Raw genomic sequence first — 15,507 nt, 5'->3', positions numbered from 1 at the left:
TTCAGAGATACAGAGTGCACTCCTTAAAACATTCACAATCCACAAACGGCTATTGAAAGCCTTAACAAGACTTAAGGCAACTTGTCTGTTGTCACTTGTCTCCATGGCGATGTTATGGCTTTGCCTGGAATGTGCCACAAACTATTCTACTTTGCTTTTGTTTTTAATTAGCTGCGATTCTATTGCTCAAAAACACACTAAAACAAACTGTGACCAACTTCTGCATATGTTCTATTATTTTTATGACAATACAGATATATATGCCCTCAAAAACCAAGTGCACAAAGTTTGATTTACATATCGTCATTCCTGATTAAATTAATCCTCAACAATTTTTGAAAACCAAGTAGTGCATCTTGTAGTTTGTCTTCTTAAACGTGTGTTTGCTGTAGCTGCTGTATCACATTGGCCTCCTAATTTGCAACATTGAGCTACTGCACTCTGTTTAGAAGAACAAATAGTTGCCTATTCTTAAAAATTCTTAAAAATCAATGACTCATCCAACAATCACAACAATATCTGCTACATATAAATTAAATCCATCTTATGTAACGGTCATATCTCAGTAGCATTTAGAAGACTTTGTGTGCGTCCCCGGTCATCTGAGGCCAAGGAGCTGCCTGCTCTTCATCTGACACACTTTCTCCATGTCGCTGAGGGCCTGAGCGCGCACATTTGCCGCCTGAAGCCTTTTCAGAATCTGCTCCTGTCGCGCAGCGGTTGACGACCTCACGTTTTCTTTGCTCTCCCCGGCGAAATGCACTTTCTTCGTTCCCGGCGAAGTTTTGTCCACCAAATCTGAGAGACAGTGGAGAGTTTTACTTTTTTGTTTGGTCAATTAAAGATACATGCAAGTAACAGAATTATCAAATAGAAACATTTGATGATTGATTACAAGTTTTGTTAGTGTATTAAAATGACTTTATTGACCAATCAATGAGGTATAAATAGTTTTGGATATAAAAAAATACAGTTAAACGTTCATATAGACATTTAGAGTGCAAAATACAATGAAATTAGTCTTGTGGTCCTCATCTCAGGCCCATACCTATGTCTTTGTTATAAAATGGAGACAGCTCCCTCTTCTTGTGAAAGTAGTCGTATGTCTTCATTATACTCTCAGCTCTAAAATGGGAAAGATCAAATACATAAAAAATAAAATGAAAATACTTCCAAATTTAAATAATGAAGTTATGGTGTTTTACCGTGCAAGTTTCTCATTGGACAACTGCTCGCGCACACAAAGTTCCTGTTCTCTTTCTGCAACACAGAAGATATAGTGTTCAAAAGATTTCTGAAGACAAACCGGCTGCTGCAGCTCTGTTGAATGTTGGCAGGAGTTAAACACATGACATACATCTGTTACATCTGTTAAGGTTACAAACAATTCAGGACTGAACCAGGACAAGACTTTCAATATTTAAAAAACAACAACAACAACAACAACAACAACAACAACAACTCAATATTTAATCTCCTAAATTGTGTTGTATAAGCCATATATTTTGTTTAGATGGTTTGACAATTCAAGAAATAGTTACATATTTTATGGAGCCTGTAATCTATACAAGGCTGAAAAGACCAACATTAGCTTGTGCTAATTTGCCAACTCAAACTTGGGGAACAGAGTTTCAGCTGCAGCGCTGAGTGAGCTCATTGTGAGTATTATACTGTATCATTTGTTAGAGATGATTGATGCAGGTTGTGCAGAGTGGACTCACTCTCCAGCAGCTTTTCCCTCTCCTTCAGGGCCTTCTCCCGTTCCTTCACAGCCTGCTCTCTCAGCTGGAGCGTGGCCTCGCTGGCTGTGGGGCTCTGCCTGCGACAGTCCAAGTCTGCAGACTTCTTCTGGACCATCTCCTGGACCCTCCTCTGCTCCTCAGACACAGCCTCAGACAGCAGGCTGCTCTGGAGGATGGACTCCACCGAGGGACGCAGGTAATCCTGAAAAACACAAAGATTAAATAGAGATTGTTAATCATATGGCATAGAGTGCCATTCCAAGTTACAACGTGTTGAGATTTATCTGTGGCTTGAGTGCATCCTCTGCTGGCAACTGGCATTTTTGCAGTCACTCAAAACAAAATCCTGTCATATCCCATGAATAACCTCTATACCTGTCCACATCAGAATCTAGTTTGGATATTAGTTCTGCATATTCCAGGACAGACATCATAAGCACAGTGTGACAAGAAAATGCAGTAGAACCTTGAGATGGAGCATTTTGCAGAGCAGTGTGTTGAGGTGCTCAGAGTATCTGTAGGGGATCCTCCTGAAGCGGCCCTCCCGGATCTTCTCTGCCAGCTCCCTCTGGTTAGAGGCTGTGAACGGGGGTCTGAGAGACGGGCACAGGTCAGGCAGGTGAATGCACTTCCACACAGACACATAGAAGGACTTTAAACACTTACGATAGTGCACACAGTTCATATAGCAGACAGCCCAGAGACCAGATATCAGACTTCTCATTGTAGGACATCTGGTTCATTTGCTCCTGGAAAAAGAAGTGTCATGTCAACTATGGAAACAAACCCTGGAAATGTGTCCAAACCTGTATAAAAACAACTGAAAATATCTATTTAGTTCAGAATTAGTACACTCAATTTTCCTCCAAATAAAAAAAGAAGAAAAAATGATCCGTCTTCTTCCGCTTTATCCGGGGCTGAGTCGTGGGGGCAGCAGTAAGCAGGGCCTCCCAGACTTCCCACTCCCCAGACACTTCCTCTAACTCCTCCGGGGGGATCCCGAGGAGTTCCCAGGCCAGCCGAGAGACGTAGTCCACCTCAGCTGGCTCTTCTCGACGTGGAAGAGCAGCGGCTCTACTCCGAGCTCCCCCCGTGTGGCCGAGCTCCTCACCTTATCTCTAAGGGAGCGCCCAGCAACCCGGGGGAGGAAACTCATTTCGACCGCTTGTATCCGCGATCTTGTCCTTTCGGTCATTACCCAAAGCTCATGACCATAGGTGAGGGTAGGAACGTAGACCGACCGGTGAATAGAGAGCTTTGCCTTTTGGCTCAGCTCCCTCTTCACCACAACGGTCCGATGCAGCGACTGCATCACTGCAGCCGCTGCACCGATCCGCCAGTCGATCTCACGCTCCATCCTTCCCTCACTCGTGAACAAGACCCCCAGATACTTGAATGGCAAGGACTCCCCACCCGCCTGAAGAGTAAAATGATCATTGAAGTCTAAAACTAATTGTAAGCGGTGCATTTGATGTTGCTGAAGTCAAGTGTAATTAATTCTGAAATTTCCAATGGAGATCAACAGTGATTCTGGTCAAACATTTCCCATTCATTTATTCCCATAGAATAAAACAAAATCATATTAGAAGTGTGAAGCTTGCTGGATACTAATACAGATCATTATACTTAAAATCTTCTATAAACCAAGATATACTGCACTGGAAAAGACTCCAAAATGAATGAGAAATTTACTTTCAGAAACCTCATTAGAACTTTGACTGCTGAGCTCCATATGCCCTCCCGTCCTACACCCCTGTAGTGTGTAACTGGGATGGGGCAAGTTAATGTCTCTAGTTAATCTGCAGATGTGATGTAGATGAACAAATGTATCAGGATAATGTTTGTGGATTTATATATATTTTTCTTTTGAGCATTTACATAAAAATACTATAGAATGGATGCAGTGTGCCGTCTGAGAGAGGGGTCTGTGCATTCTTGTAGTCGGAAAGGGTCGTCTAAACCCTCTTAAACATAAAGTCACTGTATTTGAGCTGTATTCTTACAGGAGACATGTAGTACGGCGTTCCCACAAAGGTCTTGGCAAAGCTGGTGTCGTGGTTAAGGATGCGCGCCAGTCCGAAGTCGCCCAGCTTGACGTTGCGTTTGCTGTCCAGGAAGATGTTGGCTGGTTTCAGGTCTCTGTGCAGGACGGTGGCCCTTCCATCGCTGCGTCTGTGACACTCACGAAGGGCCAAGGTGAGCTGGGCCATGACCCGCAGGATGTAGGACTCCTCCAGGTACCGCCTGAGAACCAAGGGCACAAGAAAAGACTGCTTTTAAAAAGGCCGGATGCCGGTTTCTTTGGATTAGCTGGTGAGTGTTCGAAAAGAATGAACAATTTTGCAAACACAACATCTTTCTAAGTTTTCTAACAGTAGGATTGTGACATATTAAAGAATAGAGAGACATTTAAGAGAAGACTGATGTCTGAACTGCTAAAAACTAATCCAAGAACCTGTGAAGCAGAATAAGACTCAATGGAGACACAGGGACTTTATTTGTAAAATAGAACTCTGTCTACAAGTGCAGCCTTTGTTATTTTCTATTGACTTTGAGGATTCAGTTTGATTGTAGCGCTCATAGGCCGAGACAAAAATGGGTCAGTACGACAGAGCAGATAATCAAAATGACACCGGGAGGATAGACTTGTCCTCCAATCCTGGCGATACAAGTTCACCCACCACGACCTGCTGCAAACTGCTGCGAACGCTCAATAGTGTCTGCAGTGGCCCACCTGTCCTTGGTGCAGCGGCTGATGAGGCTGGCCAGGTCGCCTCCCTCGCAAAGCTCCATGACGATGTACAGCGTGGTCTTGGAGCGGTCGATGATCCGGTCGTAGTATCGCACGATGTTCGGGTGTTTCAGCTCTCGCAGAAGGTTCACCTCCGACACCAGCATCTGCTTCTCGCTCTCTCCCATTGAGCCATAGTCCAGCTCTTTCCACACCAACATCTGGAGGAGGTCATACATTACAGACAGACATGGAACCTTATGGTCACGTATATGTGGTTTTTAAAAAGGGGCACTGTGCAACTTTTCAGGCTTGTCGCCATAGAGATGTGATCGCTTGGCCAGGAATGTTTCACAGATGCACATTGGACGCATATATCTAGCATCCACTTCATCACAAATGTTTACACGGACAAAAATGACCTTTAAAAACATCATGCACTCCTACTGTGACCTGTAACTTGGCCTGGTGATGTCCCCTGCTCGTTTCCATGGAGATTTGAATTAGGTAAGTGTAACTAAGCATCACAATCAACCGTCACAACACGAGTCAAAACTAGAGATAACGCTCCATGACACTTGTTCACAGTTTAGCTCCTCACACCGTTCATCTCACGCGTTTGTACGTGTGATTATACGTGTGTTTGGTCTGTGCGTGTGTCTGTACGTGTGTCTGTATTTGTACGTGTGTCTGTACGTGTGTTTGTATTTGTACGTGTGTTTGTACGTGTGTTTGTACGTGCGTTTGTACGTGTGTTTGTATTTGTACGTGTGTCTGTACGTGTGTCTGTATTTGTACGTGTGTTTGTACGTGCGTTTGTACGTGTGTTTGTATTTGTACGTGTGTCTGTACGTGTGTCTGTACGTGTGTCTGTACGTGTGTCTGTACGTGTGTCTGTACGTGTGTAAACGCACGCGGCAGATACACTACTCACTTTTCCGTCCGCTTTCCGTCTGATCTTCTGGCATCTTCCGTAAGAGCCAGACCCGATGGTGAAGAGCACGTCGTAGTCCTCCACACGAGAAGGCATCGCTCAGGCAACGCGCTCGAGCCGCGGCGTCTTCTGTCTCACAGCCTCGCGTCTTTAAAGCTCGAGGACGCGGGGTCGAAGGTTGTGAAAAGGACGCTCTTGTCGAACAGATTTGTGCTTTGCGTCGGTGCGTGTTTTTTGGTTCGTTGTAGCGGAACAAGAACCAAAACAGGAAGTGCTCCGCTTCAGTTTAAATCGGTGCCGAAAAGGCCGCTCTTGATTGGACAGCCGGGCGCCGAGGCGGCCGCTGATTGGCTGTTGGGAAGCTACAGTCGGAGGCGTTGCTAGGTGATGGTGCGAGTGGCGTCCGAAGTGCGCCGTGTGTATGCGACGCTAGAGGGCGCGCTCTCCTACACACACAGACAAGCACGTTATGTTAACGATCAGAACACAGTTTATTGCCATTATTTTGTCAATGAACAAAAGTCACAAACATAAGAACTTGTTCCGGTGATTCTGTGCAACACAAACAACAAAACGTTGAACGATGATGTTGAACGACATCTAAAGAATAAAGTCTAAAGAATAAAGTCCAACGAATAAAGAATAAAATAATAAAGTCCAAAGAATAAAGTCCAAAGAATAAGTCTAAAGAATAAAGTCTAAAGAATAAAGTCCAAAGAATAAAGTCTAAAGAATAAAGTCCTTAAAGTCTAAAGTCTAAAAGAATAAAAGAATAAAAGAATAAAAGAATAAAAGAATAAAAGAATAAAAGAATAAAAGAATAAAAGAATAAAGTCTAAAGAAGAATAAAGTCTGTTACAACAACGTCTCAAGATTAAAGTCTAAAATAACAAAAAAAAAAAAAACAACAACAACAACAACAACAACAACAACAACAACAACAACACAACAACGAACAATACCTCGTGCACTTGGATGCCAACTGCCATAAAAAACTACAACGACAACAGTTTGGATATTACGGCAACATAGAGGAACGCCTCGGTCCGTATGACGGGGAAGAAGAAGAGGAAGCGTGACCTGGTCGGTGACGATATGAACAGCGGGGAGGACTCCCCTGGAGCCACTGATCCTGTGCAGCGTAGGGCGTCTTCTTGCTCGTCTATGGAGGGCTCTCTCAGTGAGGAGCAGGGCGGGGGGGTTGCAGATGTCGGGGATGTGAGTTCAGAGTGTAAGGTGTTCATAAAGCTCGCGCAGGATAATGCGTCCTTTAAGGGGTGGGATCCGATGGCGTTGACAAGGAGCCTGACTGTAGCTGTGGGAGTGGTCAAGCATGCGAGTGTCCTTAGGGATGGCTCGCTGCTGGTTGTGTGCAAGGACGTGGCTCAGCAAAGGAAGGCGATTGAAGCTAAGTGTCTGGGTGGGAAGGACATTCTTGTGTCTGATGCTGTAAGAGGCACGGTCAGGGGAGTTATAGTAGGCGTCCCTACGACGACATCTGTGGATGACATAAAGGAGAATTTGACTGGAGCTAAGGTGGTGGATGCTAGGCGGTTGAAGATGACCCGGGATGGGGTAAGGTGTGACAGCCTGTCGATAATGATTAGATTTGAAGGTGGGATCCTGCCTCGTGTGGTGTGCGTTGGGTACATGCGCTATGGCGTACGCCCATATGTTCTGCCGCCCCTGCGTTGCTTCAAGTGCCAGCGCTTTGGGCATATTGCAGCGGTCTGTAGAGGGAAGCAGAAGTGTGGTAAATGTGCAGGAGACCACGAGTATGGGAAGTGTGACGACGGAGCAAAACTCAAGTGCTGTAACTGTGGGGGAGAGCATAGCTCTGCCTACGGGGGATGCGTGTTCAGCAAGAGGGCTGCGGAGGTGCAAAAAGTTAGAGCCTCTCAAGGCATATCCTACGCGGATGCGGTCAAGAAGGTGTCTGGTAGTCAGGTGACGGTGGATGCAGTGGGGGCTGCCAGTGCTGCTGGTGTCCTAGGCGACAGGGGAGGGGGCAGCGTTGCCCGCAGCCAGGGGGAGGTCCCCACTGGGATGCCCGTGAGTGTGGCTTCCACGGGCAGAGGCCCTGTGGGTGCGGAGGATGTACTGGTTGTGAAGAGGAAAGATTTCTTCCTCTTTATAGTGGAAGTGATTAACTGTACTGGGCAAACCAAGAAGAGATCCGAAAAGACTAAGATCATCGCTAAGGCTGCAGGGAAGTACTTTGGAGCTGGGGGCCCCGAGTGGACGGAGATAGAGGATGCGCTGCGGGAGGGCGCCCTGCCCCATTCTGGCAGTGGGAGTGGGGGGGCTCCCGATGCGCCGTCAGGTTCCGGGGGCTCATAATGGCGGTGGTTGTCTTGCAATGGAATGCGCGTAGTCTTCGTGCTAATGGCCAGGAATTTAAGCATTTTGTCTCTACCTTGTTGAACAAGCCTCACGTTATGTGCGTGCAGGAGACTTGGTTACGACCTAGGTGGGGTTTTGGGATACAAGGGTATGTGTGTGTTAGGAATGATAGGGAGCAGGGTAGAGGCGGAGGTGTGGCTGTGTTTGTCCGAGATGACCTAAATTACGTTGTTGTCAGTGTGAGTAAAGCGCCGGAGGCCCTGGCGGTGAGGGTCTGGCTGGGTGGTGAAGCTGTTACTGTGGTTAACCTTTATAATCCGTGTGGTGAGTTAACGCTAGAGTCCTTACATAGTATCGGTAAGGATGTTCGGGGAAAGGCCGTGTGGTGTGGGGATTTTAATGCGCATAGCGCTTTGTGGGGCGGTAGTGGTACCGATAGGTATGGGCAGGTGGTAGAGGGTTTTATCAATCAAAGGGAGTTGGTTTGTCTGAATGATGGGGGTGGGACCCGCTATGATATGGGGACCGGTGCGGAAAGTGCAATAGATCTTACACTTGTGTCCAAGGAGTTAGCTGGTGTTTGTAGTTGGGAGGTTCTTGGTAATCTTTCTTTTGGTAGCGATCACTATCTAGTCCGCACCGTGATTGGCTTTGGGAGCTGTGTGGTCAGGGGGACGAGGATCCAGAGGTGGCAGTTGGCAAGGGCGAACTGGGGGGCTTTCCTGAGGAAAGCTGATGATGGTTCTAGGGTTCTGCAGGAAGGAGGATTGACTCAGGTGGATGATCTCAATAGTGCAATTGTCTCGCTCATCACGCAGTCAGCGGTAGGCACGATTCCTAAGAGTGGTGGTAGTGGACATAGGAAGCGGGTGCCGTGGTGGACTGAAGCATGTGGTCATGCTGTTAGGGCGAGAAATGCGGCGTTTCGCCGGCTAAGGGTTGCCCACACTGAGGGTGCCCTCATTGACTACAAGAGGGCCCGCGCTGTTGTGCGGAAAACTGTGAGAACGGCCAAGAGTGCCTATTGGAGGCGGTATTGTTCCAAAATTGGGAGAGAAACGCGTCTCGGGGATGTTTGGGGGATGATTAAGCGGATGCATGGGGTTGAGCGCCGTCATGGGACCCCGGTCCTAATACTGAATGGTGTTGAAGCAGTCAGCGACGTTGACAAAGCTGAACTGTTGGCCAGCACCTTTGTGTCGGTGCACAGCTCTGACAATCTCTCACCTGCGGAAAGGCACTACAGGGAGAGTACTTTGGCCCAGAATTCTGAGCTGATTGGGCACCAGCCTTCGACTCAAGATGACCTTGACCTTCCGTTTAGTTTGTTTGAGCTAAGGAGAGCACTTTCTAAGGCGAAACAGACAGCCCCGGGTAAAGATGAGGTGTGCTATGACATGCTCTCTCATTTGACTGATGACACGCTTGGGCTAGTCCTGGGTCTTTTCAACCGTGTTTGGGATTCAGGTTGTGTTCCATCTGCGTGGAAACAGTCTACGGTGGTGCCGGTTCTGAAGCCGGGTAGGCCAGCGTCTGACCCTTCAAGTTATAGGCCGATTGCCTTGACGTCGCAGCTCGGGAAAACGATGGAGCGCATGGTTACCGAGCGGTTGGATTACTTCTTGGAGAGTCAGGGTTTGCTTCCCGCGCACCAGAGTGGTTTCCGTAGGGGCAGGAACACCATGGATTCCATGTTGTGTTTGGAATCTGATATCCAGCTGGCCAGGGCTCAGAAAGAAAAGGTTATTGCGGTGCTCTTTGATGTGGAGAAGGCGTACGATATGGTTTGGAAGGATGGGCTCCTCATTAAGCTGCGGAAGTGTGGTGTGAAGGGTAAACTGTTTAACTGGGTCCGGAGCTTTCTGTCTGGCCGGCGTATCCAAACCAGAGTGGGCGCTGCTTACTCTGGGGTCTATGGGGTGGAGAATGGGATCCCGCAGGGGAGTGTGTGTAGCCCTATCTTGTTCAATGTTATGATTAAGGACATCTTTGACAACGTGGATGGGTCTGTTGGGAGGAGCCTTTATGCTGACGATGGCGCTCTATGGGTGAGAGGGAGGAATCTCCGGTTTTACGAGGCGAAACTGCAAAGGGCAATACAGCAGGTGGAGCAGTGGACCCTGAAGTGGGGGTTTAAACTGTCCGTACGGAAGTCTCAAGTGATCTGTTTCTTCAATGGACATAGGGACGTCTCCCTTCGACTGCATGGGCAGGTGCTCGAACAGGTCAGGGAGGTGAGGTTCTTGGGGGTCACCTTTGACGAGAGGCTTAGTTGGCGTCGGCACATTGATGAGGTCAGTGGTAAATGCAAAAGGGTGAATAACTTGCTTCGTTGTCTATCCGGCCAGGACTGGGGGGCCAGCAGAAGGTCGCTCCTGGGTATTTATCGGGCCGTCATGAGGGCGGCTATTGATTATGGCTGTATAGCCTACATGTCTGCGGCTGAGACTAACTTAAAGAAGCTTGATGTGGAGCAAGCCCAGGCCTTGCACATCTGCTGTAGGGCTTTTAGGACCTCCCCTGTCTCGGCGCTGCAGGTTGAGTTGGGGGAATTGCCGTTACGGCTCCGGAGGCTAGAACTTCTGTTGGCTTACTGGGTGAATGTGCAAGGTCATACGAGCTCTCACCCGGTGAGGGACTTTCTCAGGGTTGATGGGGGGCAGAGTGAGGCTGGCGGTATGATTTTCAGCCAGGTAGGAAATGGGAAGGCGCGGCTTGCGGGGGTTGGTGATCTGCGTGTGAGCCCGTCGGTGGCTTTGTCTGCTATAGCTCCGTGGAAGTTTGTCCCGGCTCCTGTTGATGTTAGCTTGCATGGCAAGCTTAGAGGAGTCGCTGGGAGGGCACCGCAGTTTGCCGTTCAAGCGCTCATCGATAAGCACTCAGGTGATGTGTTTATTTATACCGACGGGTCTAGGGATCCTGAGAGTGGGCGTACTGGCGCCGCTTATTTTGTGCCTGACCTGGGGCTAGCGGTCAAGAAGAGGTTGACAGATCGCCTTTCTGTTTTCACGTCGGAACTTATAGCGATACGGTTGGCGTTGGAATGGGCGGAATCTGCTTTGCAGTGTTGCGGCATTGTGGTGGCCTCTGACAGCCTTTCTGCATTGCAAAGCATTAAATCTGGGAAATCGGATTGCAGACAGGATGTGTTGAATGGCATCTTCTGTCTGATGCTCTCCCTGTCCAGGAAGGATGTGAGGGTTTCCTTCATTTGGGTCCCTGCGCATGTGGGGGTGGATGGTAACGAAATGGCTGATGCACTGGCTAAACGTTCCCTTCGGCGGCCATCAATTGATGTGGCGGTTGAGTTAAGCAAATCTGAAATCAAGCCTGTTATCAAGAGTCATGTGGTCGGCCTTTGGCAGGAATTTTGGAGCCACTGTGTTACTGGACGGCATCTCTATCACATACAGGGTAGTGTGGGTCCTTGCGGGTCTATGGGCAGGAACGCGTGGGAGGAAAGGGCCTTCGCCCGCATGAGGATTGGCCATACTGGACTCAATTGGTCACTGAGTAGGATAGGCAAACATCCGACCGGTCTGTGTGGTCACTGTCGGGTGCCAGAGACTGTCGAGCATGTGCTGATTTGCTGTGAGGCTTATGATAGGGAAAGGGCCGGGTTGGCCTTGTGGTTTCGGAATAATGGGCGGGAGTTCAATCTGCGGAACGTTCTGGCGATCCAGTCACAGGGTTTGTGTCAGGCTGTGGTTGCTTACTTATGTAGCACAGGGCTGGGTAAACGTTTATAGAGGTGGGGGGTGTTGGAGACTGAGCCGAGGATGAGGAGCAAGAGGATGTTCTAACGCGCTTGGACTTCATGGGCCTAGAAACGCCAAAGTGATGGAAGAAGGACTTCTAAAGGATAAAACGACAAAGACGTCCCATGACCTCATGGGCTTTGTAAAACAACAAAGACGTCCCATGATCTCATGGGCTTTGTACTTCCAAAGCACCGAACGTCAAAGAGGGCGAGGAAGGTGAAGAAGAGTCTCCCTGGAATAAAGCCGGTTGGTCTCTGACACAACAACTATTCTAGTCACAAAAACACATCATGACCTCATGGGCTTTGTAACACCAAAGCGATGGGAGGAGTACTTTTACAGACTACGACAGAGTCTGAGGATTACGAAACGTCTGAGGAATAAAGTCTGGCGGTAATGCAACACTCGGATGCCAACCGCCATAAAACAACAACAACAACAACAACAAGAAAAAAGTCTGGCGGCAATGTAACACTTGGATACCAGCCGCCATAAAACAACAACAACAACAACAACAACAACAACAACAACAACAACAGTCTGTTATTAAAAAAAAGGAAAAGATGTGCCTTTTGTGCCTTTAAATCCATGTTTATTTAGTGTGAAGGTTCCAGAATTCATGAGAATACCCTAGTTGTGGATGGAGAGGATGTTGTGCTCTTTATGGTGGATGTTGTAAACTGTGCTGCTCAGACTCAAACAAGAACTGAAAGGATCAGGATCATTGCTAAAACTGCAGGAAGGTTCCTTGGAACAAAAGAGCTTGAATGGGCAGAAATAGAAAACAGGCTAAAGGCGCTAAATGGGAGTCAGAGTGATGCGGGTTTACTTTTGGGGAGTCAGAGTGATCAGAGTAAAGAAATGGAGGTGGGGGCGGTCTCCTGTCCTCGCCCAGTCTCGTAGACGCACGGCTGCCAAGCAACGACATCAGTGGAAATATCAAAGCCTATAGAATGAAGCCTGAAGAATAAAGCCTAAAGAATAAAGCCTAAAGAATAAAGCTGTTCGGCGGAAGCACCGACCATCAAAGAAGGAGAGGAAGATGAATAAGAGTCACAAAGACATATCATGACCTCATGGGCTTTGTAACACCAAAGCAATGGAAGGAGTGCTTAATTAATGAGAATACCCTGGTTGTGGATAGAGAGGATTTTGTACTCTTTATGGTGGATGTTGTAAACTGTGCTGCTCAGACTCAAAGCAGAACTGAAAGGATCAGGATCATTGCTAAAGCTGCAGGGAGATTCCTTGGAACAAAGGAGCTTGATTGGGCAGATATAGAAAACAGGCTAAAGGCGCTAAATGGGAGTCGGAGTGATGGGGGTCTGCTTTTGGGGAGTCAGAGTGATCAGAGTGACGAGATGGGGGTGGGGGTGGTCTCCTGTCCTCGTCCAGTCTCGTAGACGCACGGCTACCAAGCAGCGACATCAGTGGAAATATTAAAGCCTATAGAATGAAGCCTGAAGAATAAAGCTGTACGGTGGAAGCACCGAACGTCAAAGGAGAGGAAGATGAAGAAGAGTCTCCCTGGAATAAAGCCGGTTGTTGTTGTTGTTGTTGTTGTTTTATGGCGGTTGGCATCCAATTGTTGCATTACCGCCAGACTTTATTCCTCAGACTTTTCGTAGTCCTCAGACTCTGTCGTAGTCCGTAAAAGTACTCCTTCCATTGCTTTGGTGTTACAAAGCCCATGAGGTCATGATATGTCTTTGTGACTAGAATAGTTGTTGTTGTTTCAGAGACCAGGACAAAGCACTGGAAGTCAAGGCACTGGAAGAAGAACTTTTAGGACTACGACAAAGTCTAAGGAATAAAGTCTGGCGGTAATGCAACACTCGGATGTCAACCGCCATAAAACAACAACAACAACAACAACAACAACAACCGGCTTTATTCCAGGGAGACTCTTCTTCATCTTCCTCTTCTTTGACGTTCGGTGCTTCCACCGTACAGCTTTATTCTTCAGGCTTCATTCTATAGGCTTTAATATTTCCACTGATGTCGCTGCTTGGTAGCCGTGCGTCTACGAGACTGGGCGAGGACAGGAGACCACCCCCACCCCCATCTCGTCACTCTGATCACTCTGACTCCCCAAAAGCAGACCCCCATCACTCCGACTCCCATTTAGCGCCTTTAGCCTGTTTTCTATATCTGCCCAATCAAGCTCCTTTGTTCCAAGGAATCTCCCTGCAGCTTTAGCAATGATCCTGATCCTTTCAGTTCTGCTTTGAGTCTGAGCAGCACAGTTTACAACATCCACCATAAAGAGTACAAAATCCTCTCTATCCATAAAGCCGGTTGTTGTCTGAAACAACAACAACTATTCTAGTCACAAAGACATATCATGACCTTATGGGCTTTGTAACACCAAAGCAATGGAAGGAGTTCTTTTACGGACTACGACAGAGTCTGAGGACTACGACAAAGTCTGAGGAATAAAGTCTGGCGGTAATGCAACAATTGGATGCCAACCGCCATAAAACAACAACAACAACAACAACAACAACAACAACAACAACAACGGACTACGACAGTCTGAGGACTACGAAAAGTCTGAGGAATAAAGTCTGGCGGTAATGCAACAATTGGATGCCAACCGCCATAAAACAACAACAACAACAACAACAACAAGAGTCAGCCCTGGAATAAAGCCGGTCTGTCGACTGCCATAAAACAATAACAACAGCAACAACAGTCTAAGGAATAAAGTCTGGCGGTAATGCAACACTCGGATGCCAACCGCCATAAAACAACAACAACAACAAAATGAAGTCTAAAGAAAAGAATGAAGTCTACAGAATAAAGTCTGGCGGTTATGTAACACTTGGATACCAACTGCCATAAAACAACAACAACAAATTTGTATTTAAAAATAATTAAGTAAAAAAAACTCAAAAATGAATGGGAAATGTACTTTCAGAAACCTCATTAGAACTTTGACTGCTGAGCTCCATATGCCCTCCCGCCCTACACCCCTGTAGTGTGTAACTGGGATGGGGCAGGTCAATGTCTCTAGTTAATCTGCAGATGTGATGAAGATGAACAAATATATCAGGATAATGTTTGTGGATTTTCCTTCTCTTGTGGTTCAATAAGTTGAAATTTCATCCTGTACAATTAAGTTCTAAATTTATTAATTCATCCTTTCCATGGTAAATATCATGTTTAAGAAAGAATCTTTTGAAAAGTACAACAAACTAGTTTAATGACGTGACATGGTGATTTCTGACTTAAAGTAAGCTGTTGTGGGCTTTGGCTTGTTTGTAAAACGCATGACTTTGAGGTCAAGCTCTCTGTTCATCATGAATCTCACTGAAGCTGCATCACAGAACTTCTCTGGTGGAGAGCTGCCAACACAGATGTGATTGCTTCTCCCGGAATGCTCCACAGTATGGTATTAATCTAAAATGCATTTAGTCAATTATAGGTGTTTTATTGCTTTACATGAGGATTATCGCTCCATAGATCAGACCTGTAATTTGACCTTGGTGTTTCTTGGTAGATATTTCGGGCAAAGCAAAAGCAATCGTATCCACAGGTTACGTGGTGCACTGTGCCCCTGTAAACCAGAGGCTTTGTGCATTCATATTATGGAGCCATCATGATTTATATTGTTATGTCCCAGTCGCAAACTTTCCAAAAGGTCTGAAAAAGGGTCCAAACAAAAACATTAATATTTCATGAAGTATTTTAAATTGTGAGTAGCTTAAACATATTAGATTATTGTTCATTTGTCAGGTGTAACAATGCATCCCTTGGTAAACTCTACAGAGTAATGGCCGTATTGAGTAGAGTGGAAGCTTACGTGACCGTTATTTTACCATATAAGATAAGATCATCCTTTATTGTCCACACATGGGGAAATTTTGATGTTGCAACGCAGTAGATACAGGGGAAAGGACAGATAACTTATAGGAAGTTTCAAAAAAAGATTCACATCTATGCTGGACCATGAGTGTCGCCCCCTGCAGGACACTCTCTCCGCTCTGGAGAGCA

General features: G+C 46.8%; 1 protein-coding gene across 1 annotated transcript; it reads right to left on the bottom strand.

The window, feature by feature from the left end:
* Positions 1–532: 532 nt before the first annotated feature.
* On the bottom strand, positions 533–5,529 carry nek2 (NIMA-related kinase 2). The gene is made up of 9 exons (XM_072454699.1): positions 5,408–5,529; positions 4,477–4,694; positions 3,746–3,986; positions 2,409–2,491; positions 2,209–2,335; positions 1,722–1,944; positions 1,206–1,260; positions 1,049–1,125; positions 533–798 (listed from the first exon to the last, which is right to left on the bottom strand). Exons 1-9 carry the CDS (start codon positions 5,501–5,503, stop codon positions 599–601), a joined length of 1,320 nt encoding a protein of 439 aa, XP_072310800.1. The 5' UTR covers positions 5,504–5,529; the 3' UTR covers positions 533–598.
* Positions 5,530–15,507: the final 9,978 nt, after the last annotated feature.

Source organism: Eucyclogobius newberryi, unplaced genomic scaffold (genome assembly GCF_026437365.1).
Source record: "Eucyclogobius newberryi isolate DKJ021-1_F unplaced genomic scaffold, fEucNew1.0.hap1 SCAF_1, whole genome shotgun sequence".
Taxonomy (NCBI): domain Eukaryota; kingdom Metazoa; phylum Chordata; class Actinopteri; order Gobiiformes; family Gobiidae; genus Eucyclogobius; species Eucyclogobius newberryi.
Note: the sequence above shows the minus strand (reverse complement) of the source record. Positions and strands in the feature narration are given on the sequence as shown.